General features: G+C 32.9%; 1 protein-coding gene and 1 non-coding gene across 2 annotated transcripts; one reads left to right on the top strand and one right to left on the bottom strand.

The window, feature by feature from the left end:
• The first annotated feature begins 2,173 nt into the window (after positions 1-2,173).
• On the top strand, positions 2,174-2,245 carry TRNAT-CGU (transfer RNA threonine (anticodon CGU)). Its single transcript has one exon. It is a non-coding gene; the product is annotated as a tRNA-Thr (tRNA).
• Positions 2,246-3,916: 1,671 nt separating this feature from the next.
• Positions 3,917-15,141, bottom strand: LOC108197090 (ATP-dependent DNA helicase Q-like 3). The gene is made up of 20 exons (XM_017364583.2): positions 15,038-15,141; positions 14,358-14,532; positions 14,052-14,159; positions 13,920-13,927; positions 13,760-13,843; positions 12,058-12,198; positions 11,929-11,963; positions 11,439-11,522; positions 8,842-8,930; positions 7,557-7,709; positions 7,376-7,472; positions 7,173-7,176; positions 6,933-7,082; positions 6,764-6,856; positions 6,634-6,699; positions 6,403-6,536; positions 5,522-5,616; positions 5,284-5,411; positions 4,790-4,896; positions 3,917-4,671 (listed from the first exon to the last, which is right to left on the bottom strand). Exons 1-20 carry the CDS (start codon positions 15,086-15,088, stop codon positions 4,224-4,226), a joined length of 2,250 nt encoding a protein of 749 aa, XP_017220072.1. The 5' UTR covers positions 15,089-15,141; the 3' UTR covers positions 3,917-4,223.
• Between the last annotated feature and the right edge of the window lie 9,458 nt (positions 15,142-24,599).

Genomic DNA, 24,599 nt, shown 5'->3' with positions numbered 1-24,599 from the left:
AAACCAAATACGTAATACAATTCAGCATTATTCTTTTCCTTTTTTTTCATTTTTCTTTCTGGATTCCATTCCGTTTGTCTGAGTCGAACCAAACGGCCTCTTAGTGATAACTGATTAACCTTTGATGTGATGCAATCAAGGTTTAGTTATTAGGCAAGTGTCATGTCCTGGTTTGTATGAATATTGCCTACTCCATAAGTATAGCTTACCTGATTCAAGCTAAAAACAGATAACGTGGTCACTCCTCTCTACTCCTGCAGTTCTGCCATATCCCATTTCTTCCTTGCATTATTCATCATGTTACAAGCGTTAATAATACTACCTCCATCCCAAATTAGATGACCTCGTTGATTTTGGGCACGTAACTTTAGGTGCATTGATCGTCTACTTCCGAAATTTATTTTTTTATTTTTTCTTTTGTAAATAAAAATTTCATATTTAAATATTTATTTGCAAAAATAAAATTTTAAAAATAAATCATGTAGCTATGCGGTCAATGAACCTTAAACTGTGTGTCCAAAGTCAACGGGGTCATCTAATTTGGGACGGAGGGAGTATACTGCTATGTCCTTCTCATTTCTTTATGGTTACTATTTTGAGATGTCTCTCTCATTTCTTTATGTTACTATAAATAGTAAGTTTTTCTCATCATTACACCCACTATCTTCCTCTGCTATCTCATATGTCATATTTAACAATAAAAACCACTGTTAGGAGTACTTCGTTTGGCATGCGTGTCAATTTTTTTCCACTCAACTCTTTAATTAGAATATATTAATTAGACAAAACAAAACTACAATTTAAAATTACATCAATCATATATTAAATGATAGCTTATAATTCGAATCAATAATAAATAATTTATAGTATTTATTACTTTATCATATATATTTTAATATTTAATTAATTTACTATGTAAATTAATATATATATATATATATATATTAGAATAATATATACTTTTTTTAAACTAAAATAAATTACTAAATAATTAATAAACGTGTTTTCGTTAATATTTTTTCATTAGATATTTTAAATAAATTTTTTAATTAACATGTTGAGTAAGTTCTTAATAATTAAAATTCGTGAAATGAATAACAAAAAGTTGGATTAAAAAGAATAATTTTAATAAGAATGTTTAAAAGAATTTTAATTATAATAAAAATACTCATTAAAATTAAGAAGGCTGTATGTCCAAGTACCGATCAAAATTCAATATTTCATCCTTGATAGTATAGATTTTCTATTAATATGACAAACTTTTGTTTATATATTAAAAATTTCACCACAAATACATAATTATTGACATATTATAATATCAAATTTAAAATAGGATACTACTAAATCAGACCGTTGACCCGCAATTTGTAAATCAACAAAGTTGACACACTTGGTAAAGTGGGGCTGAAATGGGCTGAGGAGGAAATCAGTAGCCCAGTTGATCAGATAGAAGTGAAGAGCTTGATCAAATAAATGTAAAGAGGCTGTGAGTTGCTTTTAAATTTATTTTCAAACATACAGTCAGGGTGTTAAAAAATTCAAAAATCCGACATCCGTCAGAAAAAATCGCATTCGTATCCGACAAAAAACCGGATATTATTCGTTTCTGAAATAAAACGGATTTATCTATATCCGAATCCAAAATTAAATACATATATAATATTTAAATTATATAATATATAATTATATATAATTAAAATTTTATTATATTAGTTTGTAGTGTGTGTATATGCTTTGAATAATACATGTACACGAATTTTATATAATTATACATATACTTTATATATGTATAAAAATATTATTTAAGCTTAGTCGCAAAATAATTGTTTTAAAATCATCATTCATACGGTAGGGCCCTCAAAAAAATCCGACATTCGTCTGAAATATCCGCATTCGTACCCGAGAAAAAGTAATAATTATCCATATCTGAATCCGACAATTACATATACTGATATAAATATATCTATATCCACATCCGAATTATGTGTTTAACAGCTCTATATACACTTAAAATTGTATATGAGATTGTAAGGCCTGTTCAGAGAAGTTACAAATAAGAATATTGTACCGCAATTTTGACAAGAAAATTTGTAATTTGGGTATTTTGAAGTACCGTAAAGAGTTTATATATGTTATGTGTTATCATGGAGGTTTAAAATTTTGACAGATATCTGCTTCTGTAGCATAGTGGTAGTGCGTTCGCTTCGTAAGCGAAAGGTCGTGAGTTCGATCCTCACCAGGAGCTTTTTATTTATTCTCATTAATCATAGCACCACCTTCGTAGAGCTTTTTATTTGTTCTCAGGAGCTTTTTATTTGTTCTCATTAATCATAGCACCACCTTTGTAGAGCTTTTTATTTGTTCTCAGCTGTTGTCTATAAATTTAGCCAACCGAACCTCTATAAGAAAATCTGTAGGAAGATTGTATATCATTTATTACCATATTGAACTGATATATTCTATTTTAACAATTTAAAATATTAATAACATACTATTTTTAAATTATAGCTAACCAATATAGCTACAGGTTCAGTAAATTTTATATAATATCTCACAGGTCTCATTTAGCCAACGATTACAGTCAACGCCGTCGGAGATGCTCTTACAATCAAACAATGACCCACCAGCGTATTCAAAAATGAAGCTTACCTAAAAATAAAAAGGGATCTTTTTAAAAATACCCATCTGTAAAATTATTTTTTTAAAAATACTACCATCTTTTTCATTGTTTTTAAAAATACCTTTTCATAAAATTTTTTTTTCAAAAATACGATTTGCAACCTCATTTGCAACCTTGGGCGGCGCAGCCGTAAAAGTTGCAAATGAGGTTGCAAAAGTTGCAAATAAAAATGGAAATGAGGTTGCAAAAGTTGCAAATGAGGTTGCAAAAGTTGCAAATAAAAATGGAAAGTTGCAACAGTTGCAACTGCAATTGCAACTAGTTCAACTGAAAACTGTAAGTTGCAAAAGTTGCAAATTAGGTTGCAAAAGTTGCAAATGAGGTTGCAAATGAAGTTGCAACTGCAGTTGCAACTTTTGCAACTGCAGCTGCAACTTCATTTGCAACCTCAGTTGCAACTAAATGCAACTGAAAACTGTAAGTAACAACAGATGTATGGTGTGCCCCTGGCGGGGCCATTAGATTACAATAGAATCAACTGAATGCAACCATATGCAACTGAATACAACCATATGCAACCATATATGCAATTACAAATCCTGATTTCAAGTTCCAGTTTTCAAATGTCGTTTTCGACCTCATTTTCGGAATCGATATATATATATATATATATATATATATATATATATATATATATATATATATATATATCGATTCCGAAAATGAGGTCGAAAACGACATTTGAAAACTGGAACTTGAAATCAGGAATTTGGTTGCATATGAAGTTGCAAAAGAGGTTGCAACACGGCTGGCGCCGCCTGGAGTTGCAGATGAGGTTGCAAAAGTTGCAAACAGTATTTTTGAAAAAAAGATTTTATGAAAAGGTATTTTTAAAAAGAATTCTGGAAGGTAGTATTTTTGTAAATAATTAAAGAAAAGGTAGGTAGTTTTGTAGATCTCCCAAATAAAAAAGAACTTGACAAAAATAATGAAATATATCTTTACCTGTCTCTTATGAATTCCTAATTTCCTTTCCCTTCCTATTTAATGTTCGTGTCATATTCAGATGTGGAATCCCCAATATTCAGATGTCAAGTTTCTGTTTAATGATGATTTTGTGACAATTTAAATAAGTGAATGATGTTGATATTTTTCCCTATTCAGAAATGGAATCCCCAACCATCAACAACGGAGATGGCTAATAAGCTTATGGTTCCTTTTTGTACATCTACTCAGAACCCATGTTTATTGACAAATTATCGAATTTTTCATTGTTCTAAGTGTTGCTTCAATAAGTAAATAAACAAATACTCGTATTTCATAGTTCATATGATAGCATCTAGAATCCAATGCAGATCGCACTGGTTAAAATCAGCAGTCCAAGGAAAAAGAGATAGTTCTGATAGTCTACTAAAAGACCCGCTGATAAGTGTAGAAGCTAACTTAACAGTGTCCTCTATATCATTAGTACATGTTTGTGAAAATTTGCGACAAACTCTTACTTTTTCCTGTTATTGTCAGTCTTATCAGCAACAAAATGGAACAAGAACTCAGTAGTGCTTTGCTGCACATATACAAAATGAAACAAAAATCCATTTCAGCCCTACTGATATCTAGCTCTCTTATCCCTATTCTTTTGCATGGCGCTGGGTGAAAGATTCTCAGATGGTGATAACTGGCTACCTTTGGCCTTTTTGTTTTTCATGTAGTCCGAAAAAGATGGGATTGGTGGCAGTTTAGTGTCTGATAAATTGCTTTCCAGTGTAGTTGGAGTATTGGACTCAACGCTGCAGTACATATTTTCATTACTAATATCATATGATACCTGATCAACCAGAGGAGATGCAGAAGAGGAGATTCCAATCTGTTCGGTGCTGGAAGCAGCAGGATCTGTCATAGCACTGAGCCTAGATGATAGTTCCATTTCATTTGCTGTTGGAAGCCACCTCATAATGCTTGCCATTTGTGATAAATAGAAAGATTTACCGGTTTTTCCAAATTTCTTGAAGCACTCATTTTCAAGGAATGCAGCTGACATTTCAAGGTTAATTCTGCAAGAGGAAACACAAACCATTTCAAAAGATTAAAAATTTACAAATTCACAGATGGTCAAGATTTAAATAAAAAAAATTCTAGCACATCAGCAGGGAAAAAGGTATGTCTGCATACTCTAATTTTTCAAGCCTCTGTTGTGATTGCTTTAATGCATTCAATAATCTTTGCTTGCTTGACCCCCTCAGAGTTTCAGATATGGCATTCTTGTCGAGTTTATTCTTCTGTTGACAGATTATATATTAGTAACACGTGCAGGGTTGGGGGTATGCAACTAAAACTAAAGCTGAAAACATACAAGAACTTATGTGACAATATTTATATCTAAAAAAAAAAACGAAGTTATGTGCACCAGTCAAATTTCTTAAGATAACTACAGAAAAAGAGAAGCTTCTAGTCTTGACGACACTCGTATAAACAATCAGTGATACATCATATAGTTATGTTGCATGCATAAAAAATTGCTGAAAAACCTCTATCGAATCTGGAACATTTGAATAGTACTTAATGTTATACCAAGCTGCATTCACAATGCCATTATATCATCTTTTTTATTATTTGGAACTAGGCTAAGAAAATTGAAAAAAACAGAGAAGGAATGTAAAGGTCACCTGTTTTTCATGATTTTTGTCCTGATAATATCGCTCCTCTGCCCTCTGCAACACTTCAATCTTATCATTTAATGTTCTTTTTGATGGTAAACTAGATCGAGTCAAGGTCTTCACAACATCAATATCATCTGGAACATTGACTACTTAATAAATGATGACAGCTAGACAAACATGAATTGCAATACAAAAGGTTTTGAGCAACTAAAACTATTTAACCAGGATCTTGGAAGATATATACCATCAGCATCAGATATATCATCCTCGGACCCATTTTCACCATCATCCCGATCCCAAAATTCTGAGTACTGGTTTTCTAAGATCAGACTTGGGGAGCTGAAACATACCGAATATATAAGATGAGACTTTAAGCACTACAAAGATAACACCAATGTATAATCAGATGTTTTATTCCTGTCATTGATGATATACTCATATGTGCACATTTTTAGTATGTATTGTCTACAAAACACAGTAAACTCTTTACAAAGGTTTCCCTTTCCAAGCAAGGGAACACAACTATAAACTTTTAGCAATCAGAAAGTTGACAGGAAGAACAAGACATATATAAAACACGAGATACAAATAGACACTAATTTTGTTTTCAAATTGTAACAAGAATAACACCTGTTACTGTATGCAATTACTTTCATTACTTCAGTTTACTGTTTCTGCAGTGAAGTTAGAACTATGTAAACTGTAGTTGAAATTCTTTGTCCTCCATATCTTGATTGTTTGTAATCCACGTCGACCATCGAAAAAAGAGGCTTACAGGCAGTTTCAAACCATTTAATCAAGGAAACACAAACATCTAGTTCAAATTATTTATAGATAATTTCCAGTTAGCTTATTTAATAACGAGGACAACTTAACATATATACACCTAAATATCACTTTTTTGTTCTTTCATGTTTGAATGATTATCAAATAATTGAAACTTTCTGTTCTAGGCAATCTCAAAGGAATCATCAGCCAAATTGAACCACTAAAGATGACTGTAAATAATATATTTGATTTGTTTGTCACATTCTATTCTTATTCTTGTTAATGTTAATAACGAGATTCAGATAATTCAGATTTTTCATTTTTCCAATAAAATAGAATCATATTCACAATAAATACCTATTAATATAGATTTGCGAGGTACCACTCCTGCTTCTAAAAGCACAAGAACTTGTAAGCTCCTCTAAACACTTAGTCACAACGTCTGGGTGCTTGCATGTATCACAAGATTTTCCACACAAGGTTGCTGGTACCTGTTTATACAAAGTAATATCTTAACGATATAACTTAAACCATACAAAAAAGAAAATACTGGCGGGAAGGGACAATGCATAACCACAACTCAAGTACCTCCTCCCCAAAGCTCTCCAGGATCTTCTTCCTTCGACATTTAGCCTCTTCGCAGTACTCAACCATCTGCATGCATTATCCACTTTTAGTTTCTCCTACAACTATAGGAATCTAAGTTCAAGGGAGTTACCATTCTGAAATCAACTAAGGACTTCTTTGTATGTCCATCAGGCAAGCTTGAGGACTGCAACTTTTTGCTTTCTGCTTTACTTAATATAAACTCCTGGAATTATTTTCAAGAATTGCAATAAGTTACTAAATAGAAAATATAAGAGATTGGTGAGGAGATGTGATCTAACCATTTTTCTCCGATCATCCATTCCGTAGTACAAAACACTTCTACATGGCAATTGATCACGACCAGCTCTACCTGACTCCTGATAAAAGGATTCCATCGACTTGGGAACATTATAGTGGCAAACAATTCTAACATCCTTCCGATCTATTCCCTAGATGTTGGGTGTTATCCATCAGCATCAGATGCAAATTACTGATAACAGAAATGATAAATATATAGATTAATAGCAAAAGTTACATACCATCCTGAAGGAACACAAGAACCTCATAAACTGAAGATTCTTCAGAGTTTCTCCAAACACCAATGCAGAAACAAAATTCATAGTTGACATACAAAATTGATCATTAGATTCTTTATTAGAATTTAGGTTATTATTCATACAAGCAAAAGATACTATAGAAGAGAGAAACATAAAATTTGTGAAACCCTGAAGTACGATCATACCCAAAAGCCACTGTAGCGACAACAACCTTTGTTTTTGAGGATATCCAGTCATCTAGAACAGAACTCCGTAGCTTATTGTTCAAGCCCGCATGGTAGGCTTAAAATGGTAGAAATTTTAGAATTCAGGAATAATCATTCTAGAACCAAAACTTAAAAGTATAAGAAATAAATTTTCAGTTACCAGCACAATTAATTCCTATCTTGGACAAATGAGTAGCCAAATCATCACAGGTTGAACGTTCAAGACAGTATATGATTGCACAGACATTTCCACAAGATTTAAAGAGATTGCCTAGATCCGCATATGGATCTTCCAAAAGATCTTTATACCGGACTGATCCATAAAGAAATAATAACCATTAGATAGTATTCATACACAATTACTTTCATATGAATATAAGTATTTATATTTGAGTTCTTTACTATTCATATCCTGTAACTGTGGATCACAGTAACAGATAAACCAGGAACATAATGTTTAGTGACAGAAACTTTGACAGGTGTGGTTCCAAATCTCAACAATTAATGCTCTGAAGGGGTAATACAGTAAAATTATGCAAAAAGAAAACTCTAAAAAACCCTTTTTATCATACGCTTTTCCTATGTATAAACTATTGACCTTGCTCCTAAACTTTACCTATTTAATAACATGAGTAACATATAGAGTACAACAATTCCATTAAAAAAGCATCTTCATTCATATGCATCACATAAGAGAAATGCAGATTTTATCTCATACTCAGTCTAAAGACCTTTTGATTAATTACAGCAACGAACATTCACACCTCGAACTGGTTTGACAAACCTTCCGCTTGACCCATACCGGTTGCGCGAAGAATCTTCAATTTAATTACCTTATAAGCTAATCAGTTTATTGGTACATATTATTCCTTCCCTTCTTTAGCAGTGTAACAACTCTTTTTGTGCTTGCAATAGGGTTAGAAAATGAATAAAGACCAACGTTCGTCTTATAGTACCACAATATAAAACGACACTATTATAATCCATAGAATCAATGTGAAGAAAATTTAGAATAAATAAGCTCCTCTATTAAAAGGCAAAGATAGCCCAATCAAAACTTCCAGACATTGTTTAGCAAGATCCTTGTGTCATAAATATTCTAATCAAACATATATCACAAGGTGTGTAAAAAATAAATTAGCCTAAGCCTTGGCATATAGAATATTTGAAAGGATTAAACTCTATATAAAATTGGCTAAAGTGCTTAGATATTAATGTATGGTACCCAAAAAATTGCAACCATTGTAACAAGCATAATTCTACATTTCTACTTGAGCTACAGTGACCAAGGAGGATCAGCTTTATAATTTTGAGAGAAGTAAATAAGTAAGAAGTAATACACTTAAATGCTACCTGGTTTTATTCAACACAACATATACAAAAAAAAAATGCTGTACTAGATTCTTTAGATCCAAAATGTAATAAATCAGATAATTTCACCTGACCTTCATAATATATATTTGGTCGATTAAATGATGACTTCAGGACTAGAGGATTATGTAGGCACAAAGACTCCATCACATCCATCTGAACCCTAGAAAACAAAACAATTTGTTGCAGAGAGAACAAAAAAAGAAAGGAGAGAGTAAAAGTTATATTTAATAAGTAATTCACGATATTTAACAAAAGCAGTAAGGTATAATCAGCAGGTAACTGTGTGTAAATATCTCTTCAGCATACTTTGTGTAAAGAAGCTACTTCAAACATTTTGTCCCAAATTGTAATCAGTACTTAAGAGAGTTATTGCAAGAAATTAATATGCGTAACAGACTAACAGCCCAACTTTTGGACTATAAACCTTTCAATTAAATATTAAAACTAAACCTTAAAACTTACTCCCTCCATCCTCTCATTTCTGTACAGTCATTTGCATTGCTTGGCACGCATTTTAAGTTCCATATAAAATATAGTTTCGTAAGTTGTTTTTAAAATTTTCCGTTTTCGTATAATATTTAAATATTAAATTTATTTCAGAATAAAAAAGTTTAAAATAATTTGTGAAACTACATTTTATAAGAGCCTTAAAATGCGTGTCAAGCCCTTGTCTCCCAAGGTAAACAGCCGAGGGGGACAGAGGGAGTAATAAATTCTAAGAAACTATATCCAAATGTAAAATTAAAATCTAAAAGTTTAAAAGTTGAAACTGAAACACATAGTGGGGCCGTTTGGATGAGCTTGAAAAAAGTGCTTCTTGCTTAAAGTAAAGAAGTGGACTAGAAGTGAGAAGCAAATTAAGACTTATAAAGGATTAAATCGTTTGGGAAAGAAGTAGAAGTCCTGAAATAAAAAGCTAGCATTTTCAGCTTCTTATAAGTGCTTCTGGCTTTATACACAAACGGGTCAAAAAAAGTGGAAACCGGCTTTTGATCAAAAAAAAGCCAGAAGTGGCGTTGCCGAAACAGGCACAGTATATGATATGGAGTCAAATATATGGAGATAAAGCTCCGCAAATAGGTCATTAGAATTAAAAAAAAATGTTACTCCAATTAATCGTCCATGTCTAAAGTATACTGTATACTCTATCAGTTCCAATAGTTAAAGGTGATGAGCTATACAGGCTCAACAAGAAAACAATATGATTAAACTAGTATATCAAGTAGTTTTACATAAATTCATGATTTTCATAGTTCAGTTACATATTTCAAAAATCACATACAACAAAAGTAAATTCAAATGCCAATGACACACCGTCATAGGTTAATAATTGTTAATAATGCACCTCTCATGCTAAATAATGTGCAACACTAAACCCTCTGTTTCAAATTACATGTCATGTTTTGACTTTAGTCTGGCCAAATTGACCAAATTTTGACTAAAAATTTCATATATTATATAATTGGAAAAAAATTAAAAGATATATCATACGAAAATATAGATAATTTATTTAGAATGCATTTTTCAAATTCTTAAAATTATATAAAAGTGATTTATAAAATTCAGTCAAAGGTGGGTCAATTTAACCAAATCAAAATTAAAAATGAACATGTGGTTTGAAATGGAAGGAGTATCATGATAAGCACTCCCAAGCAAGATATTGTAAGCTATAAAATTTTATAAAAAATATTTTTATTTTAAAATTTTAGATCAAGCATGTGTTTTAGATATAAGAATTTCCAAGTTAGCTCTAAGTTTCAAAATCGTTGGTAACTATCAATTCCGGAACTAGCCTATAATACCTCATTAGAGAGTGCCTTTTATGATATTTTAGTACGAGATGCATTATAAACCTATGATACGATGTCATAGATTTTTGTGACTTTAACGAGTTGTGAAATTAACTTATAATATATTTGAGCTTTAAAATGTGAAATTGAACTACAAGAATCATGACATTCTCTAAAATTACTTAATCCAATAATCTGCTTAAATTATTTTCTTGTTGAGCTTGTATAACTCATTACTTATATATTTTATTGATTTTCATATGCTTAATTGTTGTTGGAATTGGCAAAATATGTATTAGACATGGACGATTGATTGAACTAGTATTTTAGTGCTAATGACTTATTTGCAAAGCTTCATCTCCGTGGATTTGACTCTATACTATCTATTTGTTTCAGTTTCGATTTCTAATTTTTAGAATTTTTAATGTAACATTTGGATGTTGTTTCTAAGAACTTGACTTTGTAGTCAACTATATTGTTCAATTTCTATTCCCCACATTTTAGAATTTCACCAAAACATTGGAACTTGCTTTAAAGGACTTGTGATATATGAGGTTTTAACTTTCTAGTTTTGTTTTCCGGTAGAACTACGAGACGGAGAACATAGCAAAAATGTAGCCCTGATTACAATAGCAACCAGTTCTGAAATAAATTTTTATAACCAGAAAGTGTATACCCAGATCTATTTGACAAGGACTGTCATGTAACCATTTTGTATTGTGTAAAAACTAAAAAATATGTGTAGGATTAGTCTGTTCAAGAGAACAAAAGGCAGTGGTGGAAGGTGTGAAAAACTAAGTTTAAGGTTGCAACTTCTGTAAATTAAATGAGTTAGACACTACAATATGAAAATAGATAAGGCATGCGCCTGGACTCACTTTGGAACGGCGGTAGCTGTTAAAGCTAATATTGGCACATTAGGTAAACAATTCCTCAAAGAAGAAAGTTTCCGGTAGCTAGGCCTGCAGTAGTATAGACAATTTTTTTTTAAGATAAAAAATACATACCAGCCACTAATATAAAGTATGTGAAAAACTATACCGCTAAATAGCTCAATTTTATATATGTGGACCGAACTGAACCTAAAGTAAAACCAAAGCCAGATCCTGAAACTAGTTTAAAAAATTTATATATAGCGCAGGACCCCAGATTCTTTCCTCAAGGACAAAAGGCAGGTCTAAAAGTAGTGGGAAAAAAATCTTGAGTCTTTAATTTGATGCCCATATAGAAGTTAAAAAAGCAGTTTTCGGTCCGTGAAAATGAACCTCACATAGTAGGCTAATATAGAAGTCGAGATACCACTATATCTTGCAGCACAAGGAGATAAAAGATACTCTAGTACAATAAACTCACAAAGTATGTTGTCACCTGAAATCATGGCCCCAAGATGAGATGCAATGTGCCTGAAATTTTCAGCAAAAATACATGTAAAAAAACAGAGTTAATCCTGTTAAAACAAAAACTGTATAATTGCTTCAGTAACCTAGAACTTTGTACCTCATCGATGGCTATTAGATTCAAGAGCCCTCTAGAATGAATCTTTGTCAATCTTAACATAAAACCAGGTGTGGCAATCAATTCCGGTGTTACATAAAGCAGCCTTAAGGATGGTTTTCCAAGTTCAAGATCTTCATGAATCTACATACATGTCAATTACTATAATTATGCAAGTATGAAAGAAAGAATTACGAGTGAGTTTACACTTAGACCATCTTCATTTATTGTTTTTATGTGTGGTGTATATTATCAATAAAAGAAGTGTTCTAAAAGCGGACTACAACTATTCCAGAACTATCATTTAAAAAACTTTAGAAATTAGGCAGCCAGGTATTTTGAATATTATGAGGGAATAATGCATGCTCAAACATCTCAAAAGAATGATTCTAATTATAGTATAATATAAGTTAATTGTAGCAGAGATGAAAACATATGTTTTCCAATTGAAGCAAAGTTTCCGACTATCAACCAGACTACAAGGTATTAAGATATGAAGCTTGTTAGGCAGTTGTATTGTGTTGGCATGGTTTTATTTATTAACTAGTTTCTTTTGAAAAATATATGATAAATTAATGATATCAAAAATAATAATCAATCAACATAAGCCTATTTAAGTCTCTTTTAAGTGTCCAATCAAGCGCCTATATAATAAATTAAGTGCCAGAAGGTTTTTTGCAGATCTGACTTCCTGTGCTCTTCCAGAGATTGTTAAATAGGCAAAACAACGATGACAAGTTCATAGCTTATCTTAATACAGAAGGTCCATAATCACATAAAAACCAATATTTTGCAATCAATCCATTCCTAGTTTCTTGTAAATTAAGGTAGATTATCATTCAACGCTTAATAGATGGGTTGTATATTGCTTCGAGTGGTTAAATTCAAGTGATGATAGATAATTACCATTATGCAACAGTGACTATTAATTTAGCCTACCTCTAATGGTGATGAGTGTTCATGCCTCACAAGAATGTATCTCACAGTCAAAAGACAACAGTGAGATTGATATTTCAGATGCTTCTGACAAAACGTTGCCAGACCAGCACTTACAACCATCCTAGTTCCATGCTGGCTTAAGAAGAGAAAGATGATAGATTTCCCGATGAGACACTACCAAGAACCTTCTGGCACTTAATTTCTTCTTCTAAAATGTGACATATTGCATGGAAGAATGACCAAATTTAACACAAACATTCTGCAAAAAAGTGTCTCTGGGTGTGTGTGTGTACATTATAGAATTCCATAAAATGAGCGGATTTATATGACTGGTGATAATGTTATTGGATATCTTAATTTATTAAAATTTAATATGTATATGTGTTTAATTCGGACTTTTCCAGTGCAATAATAATAGATTAACAAAGATTAAAGATAGGTGAGTTTTATAAAACAAAGAATAGAGAGTGTTACAAATGTAAAAGATGAAAAGACACTCTTCCACCATCTAGGCCCTCATGCATTGTCACTTCTGGCTAGTCTTTCTGATGTATCGTTTTCGACAGTGATAGAATATATCTGTTATTTTTTCTTAATCTCCATAGATTTATTGTAGATTTTGCAGAGCTCTTGCAACATTGGCATTCACTATACACGAGGTAAAACATGAACTCATCTCCAAGGCATTTTTTTATGTGCAACTAGAACTCTCTGCATCAACCAGCCACAGATTTGGAAATAAAATACAAATGAATCCAACAATCACCTTTTCTCTAACTTTCGAAGTCTGGGTAGAGGATAGAAATTCAGCAGCAATACCTTTCTCCTTTAGTGCCGTTACTTGATTTTCCTGTCAGAGAAGAGTAATTATCATCTCATGTTCATTATTATCTGAAAAGTATTAAAAAAATTAGGAAGATACTGACCATTAATGCTTTAGGCAACATGAAATCCGTAAACAATGAGATTGATTCCTTGAAATTCAAAGACATCAAAAAACTCATGCAGCTGATGTTTCCTTCACGATATGAAATTCAATACAAAAAAACAATTTTCACCTATTAAAGGACAAACAACAAGCACAATTCCCGATTTCACCAATGCTGGAATCTGATAGCACATCGACTTTCCTCCACCAGTTGGCATGAGGCAGAAACAATCTCTTCCTGTATGTACAAACGCATTATAAGTGAACCTTTACTATCAGTTTACACTTGTTAAAACAAAAAATCTCTTAAGTACAAGATGCAGCAAATACACAAGTATCAACAACTTGAGATCAATTAACTGATTAGCAACACACAGCTATACCCACTTTCTCCTTAACAACAGAAATGCAATAACATGAGTATTATAGACCAGACCTGACAAAACCGATTCAATAGCCTCTAATTGCTTCCCTCGGTACTGAGAATAACCAAAATGCCATCTCAGGAGCTTCACCAAAGCATCCTTACCGCATTTCTGCTTCTCGAGTCCACATAAATTTTTCAACGGCAAAGCAGACTTCTTCATTATAATATTAGTGCCTATAAACACCTACACAAACAACAATCCAATCCGTTAACTCCATACAAAACCTGATATCAGAACTCGAAAAATCATCACGGATAAAGAGAACACAAAAGTCACCAACAATAGCACAGAATCCACAAATTAAAACAACAGCAGCCGCAAAACTCAAACTTCTCCCATTTACCACACACGATCGCTATAAATTATCAGTAGCTTGAACAATTTTGCATATCAACAACTAAATTAGTAATTTTAGTATGCATATGCAGTACAATCTATAGCATTGTCTATATAGATACGAGGGGGAGAGAGAGGGAGGAAGGGAGAGAGAGAGAGAGAGAGAGAGAGAGAGAGAGAGAGAGAAGATTAGAATCATGGAGAGATCTCAAGAACCCTAAACCTAATCATATTATCAAAATCAAATATATGTTCTTGAAATATAAAAAAAGATCAATATTGTGAATGTGATATTTTAATTAAATAGTAAAGAATATACACACATGTTTGTGTGTATATGAGGAATGAGAACCTGCAAGTGTTGGAATAAGCGACTGGAGACGAGGCGGAAGCTTTGTAGCATTTTGCCGCGAACTTGGAGTGTATACGTGAAGACTAAAGAGGGGAGTGAACTGTAAATTGTGAAAGAAAGAGGAGTTCTGAGCAATTTTAAAAAGTAACAACACTAAAGAATACATGTTTTTTCTAGGGCTTCTTTACCAAGCTAACCAGCTTAAACTTAAAGTTTTCAAAACTAACCGGCCTACGTTCAAATTTTCAAAACTAACCAGTCTAATTCATTTAAATTCGGGCGACCTGAGCTTAAAATATCCCCCAGTATAGGTCGTCCTATACACGGGCGACCCTCATTGATTTCCAGCCGTGTACAAGCCGCCCTATACATCGGCGACCCCTGCGTAGAAGCTGTGACGTGGCCGACCCTATCATAGGCGACCACGTGTGCCCCCCTCCCCCTTTTAACACCGTTCAGCCCGTTAATCACACACAGTTATACACAGAAATTTGAAAGAAAAAAAAAAAAGCACAGCAGCGAAGGAAAGGGGAGAAAACGAAGGAAGAAAAGTGGGGGAAGATCGCCCGAGCTAGCATCAAATTTGAAGGTATTACCTTTATTCTCCTTAACCATTAGTGTTTATACATGTATAAAGCCTTGATTTGTAATTTATTGTTTGATTAGTTTGACTTGCATGTTATAATTCCTTCATGATTATGGTTAGAAATTTGGTATTACATTTTAATTTTTGAAATAGTTAAGCATTTGTAAGATTTATGATTGAAATTAATATTATTTTTTAGGATTTTTTAAGTTAGATGTGTAGATTTAGACTATGATTTGAGATTTAATTAGTAGCTAAAAAAATTAAAATTTGAAATTAAATAAAATTATTAATAACATAAAATAAAATATTAATAAAATAATATATAATTACATTATATTAAAAAATATTAAATAGTATTATATTGTATTAGTAAAAGAAAATAATATTAGTGATAATTGAGAAATTAATTCGAATTATAAATATAGTTGAAATTAAGGGAATTAAAATATAATTGAAATTAAGAGGATTAAAATATTTATGAAATTAAGAGAATTAAAAAAATTGGATATTCGAATTTTTAATTGAGAAAATAATTCGAATTATAAATATAGTTGAAATTAAGAGAATTAAAATATAATTGAAATTAAGAGAATTAAAATATTTATGAAATTAAGAGAATTTAAAAAATTGGATATTCGAATTAAAAATAAAAAGCGAAATATTCAAATTATAAATATATTCGAATTATATTTAATAAAATAAAATTAGGAATTAATAAATATTTAATATTGGATATTAAATAATTTTAAATGAATAATTGAGTATTATTTGAATTACATTTACAAATAAAATGAATAAAATCAAAATAAAATTTTCAACACACCTAAAATGAGAGTTGTATTGGAAATGTAAGTTACTAATATTTGTTAATATTTTTAAATTTAAATTGTAAATGATATTTTGAAATTTGTTGGCGCAGATGGATTCTGCAGCTTATCGTCCCGGCCCGGTCAACGACAATTTGTTGACATTGCAGGAGTCGCATAGGTCCAATTTCGTGTGGAACAGTAGTGAGGAAATGACCTGACATACTGCTATTTATTAAAAGTTAACGTTTGCTTCACTATGAACTGCTGACAAGTACCCGCATTTTAATTGTGTAAAGCACCTCCTGATTTCAGAGTGAGGACCAACTTCGGTGAATATTGGAAGGTAGTTGCTGAAACCAGGCCGCCTCAGTCGATAATGGATGCTATCAAGGACGCAGGTTTTCTATGGGTGTTCAAGTTGGGGTAGGTCAGGCATGACAGGGGCTTGATCACATCCTTTATCGAGAGGTGGCGTCCAGAGACGCACACTTTCCACCTACCTTTCGGGGAGACCACCATCACACTGGAGGATGTCCATCACATTTTCGGGTTACCGACCACTGGCCGGCCACTTATTCTACATGGCTTCACCACCACTATAGGCCAGAGAAAGGACATGGTACGAAATCTTCTTGGACTGACTCCCGATGAGCGTGGTGATGTGAGAAAAAACTGCTTAAGGATCGGTTGGTTGATCAATAACTTTGGCAACTGTGCCCGGTTGGACTCATCGGCGGAGGATTTTGATGTGCAAAATATCTTTCACATCAGGGCACACCTACTGTGTGTTATTGGATCGTTGTTTCTTAATGGCAGCGGGAACTATGTGAATCTCAACCCTCTTTGGATACTACGTGACTTGCAGAGCCTGGATGGCTATAGCTGGGGGAGTGTTGTTCTTGTATACCTTTATAGGAAGATGTGCGATTCCACCCATAAAGTTACAGCCCGCTTCAATGGCTATGCCACGTTACTACAGGTACGCATTGAAGTACCCTTTTAACCCTTTTACTGTCATTTTATTTATAAAGTTTTTCTTTATATATAATTTGATATGCACATATATGTATGTATCTTCATACTAGGTGTGGATATACGATCGGTTCCCTACAATAGCTCCACGACACACGGCTACACCCCTGATTACCTACCCACTTGCGCTAAGGTTTGTAATATGCTACTCTCCTCGTAAACGCAATCAGTTTTTGCACATGTACTAGTTCACACGTATAATATAAACATTTTGTTGTAGGTGGATGGCGCCGGTTACCCGTACTGAGGTGCCGCGCTCTCAGAGTCATATCACCCGGTACGAGTTGGATAACATGACTGAGTGTTAGGTCCAAAGTATCGTAGAAGGGGGGGTTGAATACGATACTCACTACAATTTAAAATTCTTTCGAATCTTGCGGATAAATAAATTGCAGTCCTGTAATGGGTTTCGTGTTCCGGATATTTATTGGGTCGGTTTCTGAGGATATGAAAATATTAAACCAACACACAATATTTTCCAAGGTATATCTGTATATTGATAAATACCTCGAAGGGTGCTATAAATCCAAACCCGAAGGTTGGCTACAATGGCTACTACTACTTACACTCACAAACCCTAACTTCTAAATATATATATAATACAAAACTAAGCTAGAGTTTATTTGTGTGTAGTAGTGTGCAAGGCACAAAGCCATTCTACCATAAAGGTGGTGGAGAGTGTGTGTGAATAATGAACCCACATCTCAAGTATTTATAGACTTCTCACTAACTAACCATGGTTAACTGAAGTTGCGCCAGTTGCTTCATGCATGCCAAGGAAAGAGGTTTCTTACTTAGATTATATACATATAAATCAAGTTGGCGCCTCAAGAGAGAGAGGATGGCGCCACTTGATTATACATATATATAATTTAGGGTTTGTATCACTAGTTGGCGCCTGGGAGGAAGTTCGCGCTTCCTTCTCTTCCACTATGTATTAGTGTGCACAAGTACTTAGCTTCTCCGCAGGATATAGCAACAACTGTGGTTACAGATATCAAGCTAGCGCCACTTGGAATATTACATCTCTAACCTTGCGCTTCAAAACAATATACACAGGTGCATACTGCAGTGAGGCGCAAGGATAATCTAGTAAATAACAACCTTGCGCCGTATTAACAGGTTCAAGTATGGGAGCTTCCAAACTTGCGCTAACCCATCGTGTATATAGTAAGCAGATTCCATGCCTTAGCCATTTTCTGTTTAGCCCAAGTTGCGCTACACACGTTACTGTGACACTGATATCTCTCCTAGTTAAGGAGTTAACCAACCTGCGCTCCATCCTTCACACTACACCACTGTATACTTCTGCCTTAGTCGCAATAGATTGTGTGAATGAGCCAGCTGGATTCATCCTTTGTTTCCAAACTTAATCCATGCATTTAACTCGCGCTGCAAACACAGGATACAACAGAGAGAAGAGGCACGAACACACAGAAACCCTAGGTTGCCCTAGACACATGACATCATCACATGCATGCATATATAATATAATATATTATGTTGTGATTATATTAATAAATAAAAGTATATATAAATATATACACACATATATATTTTATTTATATAAACATATAATAATATATGTACATATATTTAAATATATTCTTATATATTCAAATATATATAATATATAATTATATGTAAATACAAATATAAATATATATAAATATATATAGAGATATATATAGTTATTTATAAATATAAATATAAACATAAATATATAAAGAAAGTATATGAATATATACATATATATAATATTTATATAAACATATAGTAATATATATACACATATATTTAAATATATTCTCATATATTTAAATATATATAATATACATATAACTATGTGTAAATATAAATATAAATATATATATAAAGATATATATAGCTCTCTCTAAATATAAATATATTTTATGCACATAATATAATATATATCTACACTTAATTATATAATTGCTTATGTAAATATAAATACATATACTATATACAAATATATTTATTTAAATATACATACATATAAATATACATATACATATGTTTAAAAAACATATATACATATATATTATATATATTATATTTAATTAAATATACATATATACATATATATAAATATATTTGTACATATACAAATATATAAGTGCACACATATAAAAGATAGGTCACTTCCTGATATGGCTTTGTGTGGAAGCTTGACATATGGCATTTGAGCATAGACTTGGCACAGCTTGCAGAGACTAGGCATTTGGCTTGGCTTGGCTTGGTAACAAATGACTTGTTAACTTGATCAATTTCTTCAATTGATAAATACTATGCATAACTCCGTACGTGTTGACACTTAGTGCACTGGTCTGGTTCACAAGCGACTAACACTGAAGTCAAACATTGTATCGTCTTTGTCAGCAAACATTGATCAGTCGGTTCCGGGTTAGTTTATGCTTCAGTTTGTTGATTATAAATAACCAACCAAGATATATAGAAATATCTTGCTTCAGGAGTTGCACTGAAATCTTTCGAGTACTTGGACAACATCTTCATTGCTTCCACAATCTTGAATACTTCAATCTTTATTCTTCACTGAGGCATGAACATATTAATGAACTTCTTCCAGTGAACTTATTCCTTCAAGACTGTAGATGGCTTCTTCAACCTTTGTCTTCGTATCTTCCGATTCCGGTGCAGGCGTAGTGTTATTTACTTGTCCTGTTCTATTGTTGAGTTATCATCCCTATGTAACAGATAGGGTTGTCTTTACATTTAGACTTACAATCTCCCCCTATTTGTTTGTTAACTACAACAAGCAAATCCTCTGGAGGATAACTCAACTAACACTAGAAAAAGTAAAGTCCTGGACTAGTAAATAATGCTACAAAGTTTCTGGATCATATAATACATTTCCAGATTTCATGAATAGAAACAACAGATGTGCATATCACCTGTATTTCCTTGGTTCTTGCTTACCTGCCAGATAATCCTCATAGTCTGTCTTGAAGAGAATTCAAAACATTCCATTATGCAAAGAACAATCAGCAGCTTCATTGAATTATTCAGTAGTAATGAATAAGTTCCTGTCTACCACTTACTGAAGAATAGATGTATCACCTTATACTTGTCCTCCCGTTACCTTGATCAGGTTCCCCTTAGTTATAAGTAGCTATCCTCCATTAGATGAAAGATCAATCCTCCTCCTTAGTTGAAAGAAGAATCTCCCCTCAGTAGTACACAGCTAAAGAGTAGTTTAATCCCCCTTAGTTGTAGACAATAGAAGAAAGCTAACTTACTTTTTCTTCCCCCTTTCATATATTCTCCCCCTAAATATATTCTCCCCCTTAGTTGTGGAATCCTCCGAGGATATGTGGTATCAAATAGGTCAAGGAACGTGTACAATACTTCCTGTACCAAAAGATAATCTCCCCATAGAGAACTAAACAACGCTAAAGCTGGGGTCGAAGAAAGAGTTCAGAAGAAGGGTTTACTTTGATTGGGTTGGTCCCTATGCTGAAAGAATAGGTTCCAAACGGAAAAGTAATGAATAAAACTAACATTCCAATAACAATATCCACTTTGTCTTTAGGTATAAATTTGGTAATTAGTAGGTGTCTCACTAAAATGTTCTGCAGGTGTATCACTCAACACTCAATTTTCTCTCGGTTTTTGGGTAAGGGTGTCACTCACGAGTTCTGTAAGTGTATCCCTCCACACAAATACTGAGCTTCCAAAATGCTGAGTACCTGCAAGAAAATCACCTTAGCCACCCTTAAAGGGGGTCACCGGTGGTGCAATGGGAGTTCGTAATTCCCAGTCCCTGCAGACTCATCAGATAAATCCGAATCATGGTCCACAAGTTGCCAACCACTAAGTGGTTTATCCAATTAAGGATCCAGAGTTGTTTGCTCTGGGAGGTTAGACAAAGGCTCAATTATGGCAAAGGCCTAAGTCCTCCTCAATGTCTGTGAAGACAATTGATTCAAGAGAATCATCAACCATAAGTTCACACCGTGAAATGGAATGAACCGTGGTTGCTTCCGTCAATTCTTTCAACAACGTGTGAGTTTTCGATACCAAATAGTATTATATGTACCTCACAAGTGTTTCACTCTTCTCAATATCATATGTGTTTGCACTCACTCATGCTCACATATTTCTCATTCTAATATCTCACTGGTTCTTCTCAGAATCTCACCAAGTGTTTAACTCTCAGTGTTTAGCTCACAGTGTTTCTCTCAGCACTCAAAGTATGGTCTTCTGTACCTGCATGAGAAAATCACCATAGCCCCTTCAAGAGAGGTCACTGGCGGTGCAATGGGGTTTCGTAAATCCCCGATCCTCAATTGACTCATCAATAAATTGACTCATAGTCAGAGAGTTGCCGATCTCCTATAAATAGGAAATCCATTCCGATTGGATCCAGATCTGTTCTTATCTGGGGAGGGAGACGAGAATCCTGAAGATTTGGCAATTGAGATCCTCATTTCCTCCTTACACCTGTAAAGGCATCAACCATCCTATCTACCGTAAAATGGTAAATGAAGAAGTTGCTTCTGGAACAAAACCTTTAACCTTACTGTGCACTCTCTTGTATTGTGTCCATAAGATTTTTTTTTGTTTAGGCTCTTCATCAGAGTGATTACTGATAATGTGCTTGACTCAATACAAGATGCTCTGGCTGACGAGCGAATTTCAATGGACTCATCCTGTTGAGAGAATGATTCCAGATACTGTTTAATTGCCTTTTCAGCTCTATATTCTTTTGAGAGAATACAGATGAGCAAACAGTTACCTCAATTTTGAAAACACCTTTTCTTCTTGAGAGGTAGAGCTGTGGGTACACTATCCCTTACATCCTTATTTGCTGCAACAAGTACAGTTTCTCCCTCATTGACTTTTTGTTTGAAAAGTTCCTTATTACTCCAGGGGGAAAGTTGGGATGTGTTCTGAATTTGGTTTTATAGTCTGGGATAAAGATTGTTGGTTTTCAACCTTATGACTATCTAGGAAAGCCAAGAGGCTGATTAAGTTCCAAAGAACAGAAGGAGATATAAATGCATTTTAGAAAATCTATGATTTTGAATGAGAGCAATTGCATTTAATCTTTTGAGGAAAAATGAATCAGTTGTGATTGTAAAAATGATTTTCATAAAGAATGACAATCACAACCGATGAAAGAATCAAAGTTTTCCATTAAAAACTGGTTTGAGTACAAGAGTCTGAATCTATGCATAAAAGGTTTAAATGAACTTGTCTTTGAAAAAGACACAGACTCCTGTTTCTCACTACAATTTTAAAAAGGAAACAAGAAAATTTATGCGCTACATTGTATAAAGCACCCGCCACACTAATTAGTGAAAAGGCCTCATACTAGCACATCGTCAAAACAGACGTTGCAAGTGACAAAGATCAACAAGTACACAAATACAAGATAATCAATGTCTCGTCCTATGACGCTACATGTATAGATGCAAAATATTCTAAGAAATATTTATGAAATAGGGTAGTGGATACCAATTGTTGAAATCAATTGATAAGAAAATTTCTTTGAAGAAACTCACCACTCCAGAACATAAATATGAGACAGAATAAAGATTATGTTGTCTCCCTTGTACTCAGAATATTAAACACCTAAAATATATTAGCACTAGTGGTTTTAAGAAATATGCAACAATATTTCACCAGTGCCAATACATCACAATTAATTCACAAATAAAACATCAATAAAGCATCAAAAATAGATACCAATTAAATATTTCAAAAATGAATTAATCATGCTTCTATTATTATATCAAAGTCAATCATGAAACAAATAAGCATATAATTGTCATGGATCACAATTTAACTAAGATAAAATAATAATTACCTACGCAATATCATATAATTATCAGATCAGCATATAACAACTAAAATCATGACAATCATACAAAGATATTCGCAAGCTCGAGGGAAAGTTGAAGAAAAGTTCACGAGTCTTATACAGATAATCATTAAACACAAGTAAACTCACACACCTCCTCGCAGAAAAATATTGACAATTAATATTAGTGATCTACAAATAAGCATGCAAAAATATCACTAACACTAAAAGTATCACAACTATATGCAGTTAGACATGAAATAAAATATCAATTAATAAATCATCAAATATCCAACACAAATAGTTATGCTTCAAGTATATACACTAATATAAATGGATTCAGCCTAGAAAGAATCTAAGTAACTCCAAAAATACTAGTATATCATGACTAAATTCTAACTAGATTCTAACCACATACCAATTACTGATACAAGTCACAAGTCTAGAAACAAATAAGTCATGCTTCAGATTTTATACCTATAAAAATGAATTCAACCTAGAAAATAATCCTAAGTATGTTCACAAATACAGATATATCACAATTTGATTATGACAAAGTTCTCTACTAGATACCAATTGTTAAAGAAGTATAGTTCAAGAAAAATAACATAATTAAGTCATGCTTCATGTCATCTCTAATCATTTAAATCATGAACAAATAAGTCACTTAATTGTCATGCACCATAATTTAAATAATTTGAAATAACAAACACTCATGCTAAAACATATAATCACCATCTAAGCATGCAAAGCAATAAACATGGCAATCACATATAATAGCAAAAAGCACGAGGTACTGGATTTTAAATAAATTCACAAGTCCTAAGTATAGACAATTTAATACTAATGAATTCATTAAAGAAATACGATAGACATGCTCATGAAAGAAGTAATACCTTATAGAGAATATAGTATGTGATCTATTTGCAGTTAAATAAAGTGATAAGTTGAATACCTCTGAGACTTGACATTTCAGTTGATGTACCTTTCTTGTACTGATCAAGTCCAGTGGTTGTTGGCACAAGTCTTGGCAAGTCTAGAATCTTCCAAAATGTGCATATTCAAAAGATCTTTGACTTCCTTTTATTGCCATCATTCTTTAGGCTAGCTAGTAGACCATAAAGAATTGCAACTTTCCAACAAACTCATCATATCACTAATCTGCATTCACTTAGCAATTATCTTGAACAAGTGACGTTAGTCCACATATAATATAATCATGGTATCACAGCACAGATAGTCATATTGTGTGTGCCTTGTATCATGAGAGGTAATATTTTGAATACC

The sequence above is a fragment of the Daucus carota genome, chromosome 8 (assembly GCF_001625215.2).
Source record: "Daucus carota subsp. sativus chromosome 8, DH1 v3.0, whole genome shotgun sequence".
NCBI lineage: Eukaryota > Viridiplantae > Streptophyta > Magnoliopsida > Apiales > Apiaceae > Daucus > Daucus carota.
Note: the sequence above shows the minus strand (reverse complement) of the source record. Positions and strands in the feature narration are given on the sequence as shown.

What these genes read in the sequence shown, in the direction of transcription:
- LOC108197090 (XM_017364583.2), bottom strand. Translation starts at nt 15,088, where the DNA reads ATGCTACAAAGCTTCCGCCTCGTCTCCAGTCGCTTATTCCAACACTTG. An exon ending in CCTTAGTTGATTTCAGAATG is followed by an intron (nt 6,700 to 6,763) that starts GTAACTCCCTTG and finishes TAATGCATGCAG; the next exon opens with ATGGTTGAGTACTGCGAAGA. An exon ending in TGATATATCTGATGCTGATG is followed by an intron (nt 5,412 to 5,521) that starts GTATATATCTTC and finishes TCAATGTTCCAG; the next exon opens with ATGATATTGATGTTGTGAAG.